The sequence below is a fragment of the Leuciscus leuciscus genome (genome assembly GCF_965113295.1).
Source record: "Leuciscus leuciscus genome assembly, chromosome: 7".
Taxonomy (NCBI): domain Eukaryota; kingdom Metazoa; phylum Chordata; class Actinopteri; order Cypriniformes; family Leuciscidae; genus Leuciscus; species Leuciscus leuciscus.
Genome location: NC_138731.1, coordinates 99,702 through 113,260, shown reverse-complemented (window position 1 = coordinate 113,260; position 13,559 = coordinate 99,702). Strand labels below are relative to the sequence as shown.

Genomic DNA, 13,559 nt, shown 5'->3' with positions numbered 1-13,559 from the left:
AAATGTTGGACATTTGATTTTTTGTTTCTTTGTTTTTGTCCATTGTCACTGTTCCTTTATTTCATAATTTCATCATAGTCTTTGTTTTCTGTTAATTATGCATGTTTTAATTTCTTTATGTGAAGATTGTGTTTGAAGTTTGTTTCACCTTCAGCTTTTTTTGCCTCAAATTGCAAGTTTAGCCCAGAAACACAGCTATGCAAAAGGAAAGGGAAAGAGATTTGTGCTGATGGCATGAGGTTTGCCTTTCTCAGTTCCAGAGATCAGGGCCTGTGACACTGCTGGGTTCAGGTTGGAAAGAGGCTTGTTGTCCCAGTCCTGTAGAGATTGTGCAGAGGAACTGCTATAGGGGGGCAAACCCTCTCCTGCCCGACCTGCTCCAGCAGAGTCAGCGCTCGCCCCCTGGCCCCGCCTCCTCGTCCCCTGGCTCCGCCTCCTCTCCCAGCAGCCCCGCCCTGTCCCCCATCAGTCCCTCGGACAGACTCCTGTGCCTGACAGAGGTACAACTGCTCTCTCTGATGGTGGGAGGTTTTAGCTCTCTGTTAATAACCCTACCTTTTTATGATACTAATTCTTCTGGCAAACTCTTTCAACTGATTAACCAACATCATTAACTGGTTAAAATTGTTTAACTGACAGCCAAAGCGTGCTCAAGCAGACACGGCTCAAACACACAGGGTCATGTGACTGACGGACATGTCTAGCAGTAGTTTTAACATCTGAATGAAAAACAGGAAGGTTTGATTTATAAAACAATCTGCAGTCAAATGCTCCGAACAAACATGTAATCCTCCGACGCGATCCAGAACATTGTTTGAAATAAACCATCCGCTCTTTTCTGATGTTGGGATCCTTCTGAAGTTTGTACAGAGACGCAAACACAGTCTGAAAAGAGCTTGAGGAACAGCTCGTGTCAGTAGTGCGGATCATCGGTCTGCTGTCCGTGTCCAGTGAAGCCGGCGACAGTGACTCTTGACTCGCTCGTGTCCAGTGAAGCCGGCGTCAGTGACTCTTGACTCGCTCGTGTTCAGTGACTCTTGACTCGCTCGTGTCCAGTGAAGCCGGCGTCAGTGACTCCTTACTCGCTCATGTTCAGTGACTCCTTACTCACTCGTGTCCAGTGAAGCCAGCATCAGTGACTCGACTCACTCGTGTCCAGTGAAGCCGGCATCAGTGACTCGACTCACTCGTGTCCAATGAAGCCGGCGTCAGTGACTTGACTTACTCGTGTCCAGTGAAGCCGGCATCAGTGACTCGACTCACTCGTGTCCAGTGAAGCCGGCGTCAGTGACTCTTGACTCGCTCGTGTTCAGTGAAGCCGGCATCAGTGACTCGACTCACTCGTGTCCAGTGAACCCAGCGTCAGTGACTCTTGACTCGCTCGTGTTCAGTGACTCCTTACTCACTCGTGTCCAGTGAAGCCGGCATCAGTGACTCTTGACTCGCTCGTGTCCAGGGACTCTTGACTCGCTCGTGTTCAGTGACTCTTGACACGCTCGCGTCCAGTGAAGCCGGCGTCAGTGACTCTTGACTAACTCGTGTCCAGTGAAGCCAGCGTCACTGACTCTTGACTCGCCCGTGTCCAGTGAAGCCGGTGCCTGTGACTCTTGACTCACTCGTGTTCAGTGACTCTTGACTCGCTTGTGTCCAGTGAAGCCCGCGTCAGTGACTCTTGACTCGCTCGTGTTCAGTGACTCTCGACTTGCTCGTGTCCAGTGAAGCCGGCGTCAGTGACTCTTGACTCGCTCGTGTTCAGTGACTCCTTACTCACTCGTGTCCAGTGAAGCCGGCGTCAGTGACTCTTGACTCGCTCGTGTCCAGTGAAGCCGGCGTCAGTGACTCTTGACTCGCTCGTGTTCAGTGACTCCTTACTCACTCGTGTCCAGTGAAGCCGGCGTCAGTGACTCTTGACTCGTTCGTGTCCAGTGACTCTTGACTCTTGTACTATTGTTTATGGTACAAATGACATATCAAAAGATCAAATGTGATTCCTCATGTCATGACTCCAACAATGCCATAATAAGATCTTTATTTTTATCATTTTGATCAAACTGTGCCAATGGGCTTTCCTGGTCATTCTTGTTTGAAATAGATGAACACAATGAGGATCAGAATGATGCGCAGCCAGTGGACGCTTGAAAACATGTATGAAGTATGATTTATCATTACATAGTGTCAAGACCTTTTAAGATCAGAAATTCTAAATGTGGAGATTGGAGAACTGCATGTTTTAGTCCAGGATGAAAAACCCGCCTTTTGTCTTAAAGGGTTAGTTCACCCAAAAATTTGCCCATGATTTACTCACCCTCAAGTCATTCTAGGTGTATATGACATTATTCTTTCAGACAAATACAATCGAGTTTTATAAAAAATTGTCCTAGCTCTTCCAAGCTTTATAATGGGAGTGAATGGCTAAAGAAAATTTGAAGCCCAAAAAACTGCATCCATCCATGATAAAAATACTCCACACGGCTCCGGGGGGTTAATAAAGCCCTTTTGAAGCGAAGCCATGTGCTTGTGTAAGAAAAATACCCATTTTTAAACCTTTATAATCTAAAATAACTAGCTTCCGCCAGACGACCGTACGCATACTACGCAAGTCGACTTGCGCCACAAGAGTAACCTGTGATGCTTGTATGACGCAGGATGTAGGAGTATCGTAAGCTTAGACGCCTCTCGCGGTTTAAACAAATAACAAACTGAAGCTCCTCTTCTATTATATAGAAATCCTCCGACATTTCAAAATTCCTAATTCGCAACCAGTGTTTTGTTTTGCTCTTTCCTCTGAGCTTCCACGTTCGTCATTACGCTGTGTGTCGCCGTCGGGTCAGGGGTTACTCTTCCACCGTAAACCGATGCGTATGGCCGTCTGTCGGAAGCTAGTGATTATATATTTTCATATATTTACTGTATTTTCTTTACACAAATGCATGACTTCGCATTAGAAGGCCTTTATTAACCCCCTGGAGCCATATGGATTACTTTTATAATGGATGGATGCACTTTTTTGGGCTTCAAATTATCTCCAGCCATTGACTCTCATTATAAAGCTTGGAGGAGAAAGGACATTTTTTAATAAAACTCTGTATTTTTCTGAAAGAAGAATGTCATATCCACCTAGGATGACTTCAGGGTGAGTAAATCATGGGCTAATTAAAATTTTTGGGTGAACTATCCTTTAATTTACTGGTTTGAATAAAAAAGTGTCACTTTTGCTTCATACAGATACAATAATTTTTAGTTTCAGAAGTTGATGTCTAGTGTGTTACAGTACAGAAATGTAGGAGGTAAAATACATACATCTAAAAAGTCAGCACAATATAACGAGTCAAATTTAATAGTGATAGATTTCAAATATTTATTTCAAATATATTTTACTTCAATACAAGACTTAAGCATGGCAAAACTTTCACGAAAGGTTCTTGCACACATACACTATATTGCCAAAAGTATTGGGACACCCCTCCAAATCATTGAATTCAGGTGTTCCAGTCACTTCCATGGCCACAGTTGTATAAAATCAAGCACCTAGGCAAGAAGACGCTTCTACAAACATTTGTGAAAGAATGGGTTGCTCTCAGGAGCTCAGTGAACTCAAGCGTGCCACCTGTGCAAGAAGTTCATTCGTGAAATTTCCTCACTTCTAAATATTCCACGGTCAACTGTTAGTCGTATTATAACAAAGTGGAAGCAATTGGGGACAACAGCAACTCAGCCACGAAGTGGAAGGCCATGTAAAATCACAGAGCGGGTGGTGTAAAGCGTGGGGTGCAGTGGTGTAAAGCGTGGGGTGCAGTGGCATAAAGCGTGGCATGCAGTGGCGTAAAGCGTGGGATGCAGTGGAGTAAAGCGTGGGGTGCAGTGGTGTAAAGCGTGGGATGCAGTGGAGTAAAGCGCGGGGTGCAGTGGTGTAAAGCGTGAGGTGCAGTGGTGTAAAGCGTGGGGTGCAGTGGTGTAAAGCGTGGGGTGCAGTGGAGTAAAGCGTGGGGTGCAGTGGAGTAAAGCGTGGGATGCAGTGGAGTAAAGCGTGGGGTGCAGTGGTTTAAAGCGTGGGGTGCAGTGGTGTAAAGCGTGGGGTGCAGTGGTGTAAATCGTGGGGTGCAATGGGGTGCAGTGGTGTAAAGCGTGGGATTCAGTGGCGTAAAGCGTGGGATGCAGTGGAGTAAAGCGTGGGGTGCAGTGGTGTAAAGCGTGGGGTGCAGTGGTGTAAAACATGGGGTGCAGTGGGGTGCAGTGGTGTAAAGCGTGGGGTGCAGTGGTGTAAAGCGTGGGGTGCAGTGGAGTAAAGCGTGGGGTGCAGTGGAGTAAAGCGTGGGATGCAGCGTGGGGTGCAGTGGTGTAAAGCGTGGGGTGCAGTGGTGTAAAACATGGGGTGCAGTGGGGTGCAGTGGTGTAAAGCGTGGGGTGCAGTGGTGTAAAGCGTGGGGTGCAGTGGAGTAAAGCGTGGGGTGCAGTGGAGTAAAGCGTGGGGTGCAGTGGTGTAAAGCGTGGGGTGCAGTGGAGTAAAGCGTGGGGTGCAGTGGTGTAAAGCGTGGGGTGCAGTGGTGTAAAGCGTGGGGTGCAGTGGAGTAAAGCGTGGGGTGCAGTGGAGTAAAGCGTGGGATGCAGTGGAGTAAAGCGTGGGGTGCAGTGGTGTAAAGCGTGGGGTGCAGTGGTGTAAAGCGTGGGGTGCAGTGGAGTAAAGCGTGGGATGCAGTGGAGTAAAGCGTGGGGTGCAGTGGAGTAAAGCGTGGGGTGCAGTGGTGTAAAGCGTGGGGTGCAGTGGAGTAAAGCGTGGGGTGCAGTGGAGTAAAGCGTGGGATTCAGTGGCGTAAAGCGTGGGATGCAGTGGAGTAAAGCGTGGGGTGCAGTGGTGTAAAGCGTGGGGTGCAGTGGTGTAAAGCGTGGGGTGCAGTGGTGTAAAGCGTGGGGTGCAGTGGTGTAAAGCGTGGGGTGCAGTGGTGTAAAGCGTGGGGTGCAGTGGAGTAAAGCGTGGGGTGCAGTGGAGTAAAGCGTGGGGTGCAGTGGTGTAAAGCGTGGGGTGCAGTGGAGTAAAGCGTGGGGTGCAGTGGTGTAAAGCGTGGGGTGCAGTGGTGTAAAGCGTGGGGTGCAGTGGAGTAAAGCGTGGGGTGCAGTGGAGTAAAGCGTGGGATGCAGTGGAGTAAAGCGTGGGGTGCAGTGGTTTAAAGCGTGGGGTGCAGTGGTGTAAAGCGTGGGGTGCAGTGGTGTAAAGCGTGGGGTGCAATGGGGTGCAGTGGTGTAAAGCGTGGGATTCAGTGGCGTAAAGCGTGGGATGCAGTGGAGTAAAGCGTGGGGTGCAGTGGTGTAAAGCGTGGGGTGCAGTGGTGTAAAACATGGGGTGCAGTGGGGTGCAGTGGTGTAAAGCGTGGGGTGCAGTGGTGTAAAGCGTGGGGTGCAGTGGAGTAAAGCGTGGGGTGCAGTGGAGTAAAGCGTGGGATGCAGCGTGGGGTGCAGTGGTGTAAAGCGTGGGGTGCAGTGGTGTAAAACATGGGGTGCAGTGGGGTGCAGTGGTGTAAAGCGTGGGGTGCAGTGGTGTAAAGCGTGGGGTGCAGTGGAGTAAAGCGTGGGGTGCAGTGGAGTAAAGCGTGGGGTGCAGTGGTGTAAAGCGTGGGGTGCAGTGCGTGGGGTGCAGTGGAGTAAAGCGTGGGGTGCAGTGGAGTAAAGCGTGGGATGCAGTGGAGTAAAGCGTGGGGTGCAGTGGTGTAAAGCGTGGGGTGCAGTGGTGTAAAGCGTGGGGTGCAGTGGAGTAAAGCGTGGGATGCAGTGGAGTAAAGCGTGGGGTGCAGTGGAGTAAAGCGTGGGGTGCAGTGGTGTAAAGCAGTGGTTTTCAAACTGTGGGTCGCGACCCACTTGTGGGTCACACAGTGAGAAAAGGTGGGTCGCACAAAGGCACTTAGCTGCAGCTAAATTTACGTTACGATGAGTGAAACAAAACCAGTCCGATTAATGACCAAACGACTATGAGTTTTAGCGCCCGCCAAAGTGTTATTTGATCGCTGAGTAATGTAGATGAACTGCTGCGCTTGTGACAGAGTCACAGTGCATGTTTAACTGAAAGAACGAGCAGAGAGAGTACTCGGTCGCGCGCGCGCGCTCTCTCTCTCTCTTCGGAGCCAGGCGAAAGTGTAAAAAAGACTTCACCGTCTCCAAACTAAGCGCTGTCCTGCTCTCTCTCCCTCGCTCATATTAATCAAAATAAATCAACACGGTGGTAAAAGGTCGGAAGACCAAAGTTTCATGTGGAGCATTCGGAGATTTTTTTTTTCTTCCTCAATTACCGCTGGGTGTGAATTGTGCTAAATAAGTTGTTGCCTTATCTTCTCTGAAAAGCGTCCCAGACATTCAGCTGACATAAAACAACACTTTAATTAAACGAAAAAAAAACTATCCAGTGATGAAATGTTTTCTGTGTTGACACAAATCGTGGATGTCCATGTCCTAACTGCTGGGATAATCACACAACGCGCACGACATGTCCAATTCGCGAACTAATGACTCCTATGAACGATTCATTTTAATGAATGGACAACTGATCTTTCCAACAGTGAACTCAGGAGACGTTTGAATCAGTAACACTTTACTATAAAGTTCTATTTTTTACATAAATTACATAAAAAGTACAGTTTGCTTACTCAAGCTTTAAAATAAATAAAACCCCTTGTTTTTTTTTGAAAACCATATGACTACATTTTTCCACACAGTGCTATCAAGAATCGATAAGAGAATCGTTAAAGAATCGGATCGATAATCAGAATCGTCAGTGGCATTATTATTATTGATAAAATCTTATAATTTCCCATCTCTATGTGAAGACGGTAAAATTATAATCAAACATTAAAGAACATACAGTAGGCCTACATGTTTTTAAAAGTTTTTTTAAGAGTTAAAAGTTTTAAATATTTTGCTAACATGAAGGCTTGTCACTGTCAGCCTTTTTACATCAGTGCAAAACGGGAATGCAGATTAAGACCATCAGCATGCATTGATTAATCCCATTGCATGTAGAAAAAAAAAATGTGCGACCAAATCATGCTGGTGCGACCAACTGATAAAGTTGGTAGCACCAGTGCAAGTGGGTCTTGAGATTGATTATACTTGTCTAGGTGGGTCCTAGAACGAAAAAGTTTGGGAACCCCTGGTGTAAAGCGTGGGGTGCAGTGGTGTAAAGCGTGGGGTGCAGTGGTGTAAAGCGTGGGGTGCAGTGGAGTAAAGCGTGGCGTGCAGTGGAGACGTGTTCTCTGGAGTGACGAATCACGCTTCTCTGTCTGGCAATCCGATGGACGAGTCGGGGTTTGGCAGTTGCCAGGAGAACGGGACTTGCCTGACTGCATTTGTGCCAAGTGTAAAGTTTGGTGGAGGGGGGATTATGGTGTGGGGTTGTTTTTAGGGTTTGGGCTTGGCCCCTTTGTTCCAGTAAAAGGAACTCTGAATGCTTCTGCATACCAAGACATTTTAGACAATTTCATGCTCCCACCTACGCTCCAGTGCACAAAGCAGGACCATAAACACATGGATGAGGAGTTTGGTGTGGAGGAACTGGACTCCTGCACAGAGTTCTGAGCTCAACCCCATAGAACAGCTTTGGGATGAATTAGAGCGGAGACTGAGAATTTCTCCTCCATCATCAGTGTCGGACCTCACTAATGCACTTCTAGAAGAATGGTCAAACATTCCCATAAACACACTCCTAAACCTTGTGGAAAGCCTGCCCAGAAGAGTTGAAGCTGTTATAGCTGCAAAGGGTGGAGCTCCATATTAAACCCTACGGATAAGTTCATGTGCATGTAAAGGCAGACGTCCCAAAACTTTTGGCAATATAGTGAATATTAACAAGACCTGAATAGATTTTTATTTTTATCCTTTTTTTTTTCTCTCTCCCTTTTTGTACATTTATATATATCATATGACAATAAAATCAAATGGATAAAAGCAGTACTTTTATGTGTCTGTGGTGATGAAGCATAGCTAATTTTATTAATGTTTTTAATTACAAAACATTGTCATGGTTAAATCATTATTGATAATTTTCTAATAAAGTTCAGCACTATTTGACATTTAATTGTGAGTTTTCTTCATATTATTGATAATATTTTTATGAGTTTTCTCCATAAATCTCTCGGCCAATTGGACGCAAAGTCCACAGTCAGCCGTCGTCTGTTTCCCGATCTTTCGAATCCAGTGGAAGACAGTGGTTCACGTGTCGTCAAGCCCTTAAGACACCATTTCTTGCAAACTGAACTGATCTGTACAGGCTGAACAAGTCATTTTTTCTGCTAAAACGACGTCACAAAATATGAGCTATGTGCGCTTGTCCAATGAGAGGAAACTCCTCTTCGCTGTTATTCGTGAGAACGATTGCAGCAGGAAATCAGACGTCACGTAACTGAACCCCAGAAACCAAGAAAAGAGAAATGCTGTTGTCAGAGGGGTTTCTCCTTCAGCTTGCTTGCATCCATTTCCTCCCGTGTTGTTCCTTTCTTATTCTAAGAATTGTAATGATCATTGTTTCCATCAGTCTTTTCGTATTTTATTTTTCACCAACCACCATCAAGTCATTCATATTTTATCATTTGTGTGTTTAGTTCTTGAGTTTTTTCAAACTTTCCTACATTTACTGAAGTGTACTGTAATTTCCGGTGTTTTCTGAATGTTTGCTGCCGGTCCTCTCACAGACTCCCACTGTGCCGAAGCACAAGTCTTCCTCCTCGTTCACTCCCTTCATCGACCCGCGCCTCCTCCAGGTGTCTCCGTCCACCGGCAGCGCGCTCAATAACGCTGGTGAGTGTGTGTGAGAGCCAACGGGGCGCTTCTGCTGCTCTGGGAGAACACTAGGGATGAGTTAACAATTATTTGTGTGGTAATCAACATTATGCCTCAGATGTAGAGAATTAATATGACATTTTAATAATCTGTGTCAATCGTTTGACCTTTCTCACAGATCTTGGAAAGTGCTACAAATTTTCATTAGAGTGAATCTGAAAAAATATATATTAAAAGAAAAAAATGCTTACAGCAATTGAGCCTCTTTTTTTTGGACAAATGAAGAAATGATTTTGGGACGATTCAACACATTTCCCCTTAAATTCTCAATACCAGAACTCACATTTTAAAAACCCCATTCTCAATTCTGTTGACCTTTTTTTCTGTTCAAATTATTTATACATCAGATTAGTATTTGTTGTACTGTATTTAATTTATTGACTTAAAAAAAATCAATAATTGGAAATATGAGTGAAAAAATGTAAGTGCATTTCAGTAATCAGAATTTGGGGGTAAATATTACCTAATTGTCATGAAAATAATGTCAAAATAACTTAATGCAACAAATATTCTCTTAATTGTTGCTGTGTTTTGTTTTTCCTGTGAGGAATATGTACTGTATTTATCTATATACATACAGTACACTCACGTAAAGCAATATTATCATCCAGCTCTAATCCGATAAATACGATTGAGTCATGAAGATGTTTAGATGATATAAACATTAAGAGCATGGTTTTCTGTGAAGCTGTGTGTGTGAAAGTGCTACCCAGATAAATGTGAGTTGATTTGCCCAAACATCGTGATGTTCCTCAGGTTACAGTAATGATGCCCGACTGCAGGAGGCTCTGCGTCAGGACGCGTCCCGTAAGGGTTCGGTGGTCAACGTCAATCCTGTCAACACTCGGCCACAGAACGACACGCCAGAGATACGCAAATACAAGAAGAGGTTCAACTCCGAGATCTTGTGCGCTGCTCTGTGGGGTGAGTCCCGCTCTGAAGAGTCCAACACCAGTCCAACACCAGTCCAACACCAGTCCAACACCAGTCCAACACCAGTCCAACACCAGTCCAACACACCACTCCAACACTACTCCAACACCACTCCAACACCACTCCAACACCACTCCAACACCAGTCCAACACCAGTCCAACACCAGTCCAACACCACCCCAACACCACTCCAACACCACTCCAACACCACTCCAACACCACTCCAACACCAGTCCAACACCACTCCAACACCAGTACAACACCAGTACAACACAACACCACCCCAACACCTCTCCAACACCACCCCAACACACCAGTCCAACACCATCCCAACACCATCCCAACACCATCCCAACACCAGTCCAACACCAGTCCAACACCAGTCCAACACTACTCCAGCACTACTCCAACACCACTCCAACACCAGTCCAACACCAGTCCAACACCATCCCAACACCAGTCCAATACCAGTCCAACACCAGTCCAACACAACACCACTCCAACACACCACTCCAACACACCAGTCCAACACCAGTCCAACTCACCAGTCCAACACCTCTCCAACACCAGTCCAACACAACACCTCTCCAACACCAGTCCAACACCAGTCCAACACACCAGTCCAACACACCAGTCCAACACACCAGTCCAACAAGCTCAATCAAAGGGTCTGTGGTCTCGATATGCCAGTGCACATTGATGCATGTATTTCTTACACATGCCAAGCATTATTGTATTAGTTGTACACTGATTGCGTCACAGTAATTGAATGGAAGCCTAAAGGCGTGTGCACACGGCACGATTATTGCATGCACTTTTCGCCGACGTTTAACGTCTTGGGACTAAACAAAGGGCGCCAATGTGAGTATGCACACCGACGCACAAAACGCCAGGCCTAAAAGCGTTGTTTTTTTTAACGCCTCGGGTTAGTTTTTTGGGGTTTGAAACTGGCCAACCAGTGAGATTGGTGCTTTTGTTCACGTGCCTGGAGCTGCTGAAGTTACAGTACTACAGTACACACTTTGCACTTATGTGCATTACTTTATTAATTACATTATGTGTCCTAAATATATTCTTCTATTAACTTCAGGGCATGATTGAGTGCAAAAATAGAAATATTAAAATAGTATTTGAGAAAAGCAACGCAATACATGATTGCATTGTCACAGCTCTGTCTGTTACTGCATGGAAGTCAATATGAAATCGCTCCCGTTAACTTTCTTAATAAACACTCCTGGTCTTCTTGTGTATGACTGATCAGCGCATGTTTCTCCCATGTGCCTCTGAAGCAACTTTACTTTCCATGAATATTTGGTATCAGAAAATGGTCACAGAAGAGGAACTGGCTTTGAACAGTTTCATTCTGACTCGACTCTAGAGTTCACTGGAGTGATGTTAGATAAGTGTTTAAGAGAGTGAGTTAAAGCAGTTGTTCCTCTGTTTCTCTCTCTCCCTCAGGTGTTAATCTGTTAGTCGGGACAGAGAGCGGACTCATGCTTCTGGATCGCAGCGGTCAAGGGAAAGTCTACCCGCTTATTAGTCGTAGACGCTTTCAGCAAATGGATGTTTTGGAGGGACTTAATGTACTAGTGACAATATCAGGTACCGAAGCCTCGTACAGGATCTCTGGGTATTGATCTGTATGTAGGAGGATGTTTCCGTGTGTTTGTGCTTTCAGTGTTACATAACATCCTCTCTTGTGATTCGGTTCTCTTGCATACCTTCACAAACAATGTAGTTCCCTTATTTTCTTCTATTTCTGTCTGTCTTTGTGGTAAAGTCTCAGACATGACAAAACTGTGCAAACCTAGTTTTAAAATTGTAGTGACACATGCTGTACTTTTATCATGTTTAGACATGTTGAAATGTTGCATGACACACAGGAAGTCCTGTACTTTACGTTGAAGTTGCTTAGTTATTTAGACTGGCTGCAAATTCTTTATAAATGTAAAAGGTGTGTAGAAGTCATTTGTTATACGGCTAATTCTTTGGAAATGTTTGGTCTTTTTTCCATTATATTTGAAAAGGTTTCAGCTCAGCCATGAAATCCTATAACCCTAAAGCTCTAGTTTATTTAAACCCTGGTTGAAGATCAGTGCAAAATCATGATTTCCTGACAGTGTTCCTTTGATTCTCTCTTCAGTCTTATGGGAAAATACAGAGAAAATTTCACAATTTGTCATATATAATTGCTAGAACATTTTTTATATATATACATTCTTAATAAAGTGTTTTATTTTAAGTCTGTATTATAAACGGAGTTAAATAATGTGACTAAGTTCAGTAAGTGGTGGTTGAGGAGATTCCCCCTTCCACATGTAAAGCACTCTGAGGACCTAGAAGCGCTATAGAAACGTAATGAATTATTATTATAAGTCATGGGCACAGACACAAAGCGCACATGTTGATTCCAGCTTCCAATCCTAGGGAAGAAGAATAAACTGCGTGTGTACTATCTTTCGTGGCTGAGGAACAAGATCCTCCACAACGACCCTGAGGTGGAGAAGAAGCAGGGCTGGACCACCGTAGGAGACCTGGAGGGCTGTGTGCACTACAAAGTCGGTATGTGTTCCTATCCAAAAGATTCCCTAAAACAAAGTCCTGGTTTGTTATATCTACTCTGCAGAAAACACCTTAAAGAGGTACTTTAATGAAGATCTGGTTTTCCCTTTCATCGCTGCACAGTGTTGCACTGACGTCTGTTGTCTGCTTGGTCTGTAGTGAAGTACGAGAGGATCAAGTTCTTGGTTCTGGCCCTGAAGAATTCAGTAGAGGTGTATGCGTGGGCTCCCAAACCATACCACAAATTCATGGCTTTCAAGGTGACGAACCTAATATGTCCATGAGAACGAGCCAAGCAGGATGTGCTGTTGTAAACGGTTTGCTCGTCTCTTAGCGGCGAGGTGTATAAAGTTATACTATAACGATAGCGGCACAGAGGAACGATGTTGTTGGAATCACTCTGGAAGTAATTTTTTTTCCCCATCTGATGAACGATAAAAACATTGACAGCCAATCAGAATCCATCCTGCTTTAAAGAGCTCGAGCATTTACTCGCAGTGCGCTTATAATTAGCGATATTGTACATTAGTGTGGACGCTAATAAAGTTATTATATAGTTATAGTTATCATCCTTAGTGTAAATGGGCCATGTTATAAATAAATATGTAATATTTATTACGTATGCTGATATTTATTGTAAAATTTAAAAAGAAGACGAATCTCACAATAAAACCATGATGATTTCCCTCTTTCTGTGGTAGTCGTTTGGTGATCTGGTGCACAAGCCACTGCTAGTTGACCTGACAGTTGAAGAAGGCCAAAGGTTAAAGGTCATCTATGGGTCCTGCTCTGGGTTTCATGCCGTGGATGTCGACTCAGGAGCCGTCTATGACATTTATCTGCCAACTCACGTATGTATTGATAGTGCAAAGCATTAGATTTTCCAGCAGCGTTTCCCAGCCTTCATCTTCCTCTCTCTTTGTTTTGTTGTAGATTCAGATGAGTATCCAGTCGCACGCCATCATCATCCTGCCGAACACGGACGGCATTGAGCTGCTGGTGTGTTATGAAGACGAGGGTGTGTATGTCAACACCTACGGCCGCATCACTAAAGACGTGGTGCTCCAGTGGGGCGAGATGCCCACATCTGTTGGTACGTTAATCACGCCTACAATGCTATTCACTCATTACTCTATCGTTACAATGTTTCTGTTTTTAGAAGGCCAAGGACTATTTTGTTAGTAAATATCTGTCAGTATGTTTGCATGAAGTAATAGTCAAGCTGCAGTGGTTTTTGCATAGTT

At 44.9% G+C, this 13,559-nt stretch overlaps 1 protein-coding gene and 1 long non-coding RNA gene across 3 annotated transcripts in view; both read left to right on the top strand.

Annotated features, from left to right (window-relative positions):
• LOC309502697 (mitogen-activated protein kinase kinase kinase kinase 4-like) overlaps window positions 1–13,559 on the top strand; it is a 75,480-nt gene that overhangs the window by 54,397 nt on the left and 7,524 nt on the right. The window contains exons 18-25 of one of the 2 annotated variants that reach the window (XM_082175165.1): window positions 255–500; window positions 8,673–8,778; window positions 9,577–9,744; window positions 11,212–11,355; window positions 12,181–12,315; window positions 12,475–12,575; window positions 13,017–13,166; window positions 13,249–13,408. In XM_082175165.1, the coding sequence (XP_082031291.1) occupies window positions 255–500; window positions 8,673–8,778; window positions 9,577–9,744; window positions 11,212–11,355; window positions 12,181–12,315; window positions 12,475–12,575; window positions 13,017–13,166; window positions 13,249–13,408 (1,210 nt within the window). The remainder of the gene's footprint in view (window positions 1–254; window positions 501–8,672; window positions 8,779–9,576; window positions 9,745–11,211; window positions 11,356–12,180; window positions 12,316–12,474; window positions 12,576–13,016; window positions 13,167–13,248; window positions 13,409–13,559) is intronic. The other variant, XM_082175166.1, reaches the window with a different exon arrangement.
• Window positions 507–1,694, top strand: LOC309502727. Its single transcript, XR_014207384.1, has 2 exons — window positions 507–1,307; window positions 1,361–1,694. It is a non-coding gene; the product is annotated as an uncharacterized lncRNA (long non-coding RNA).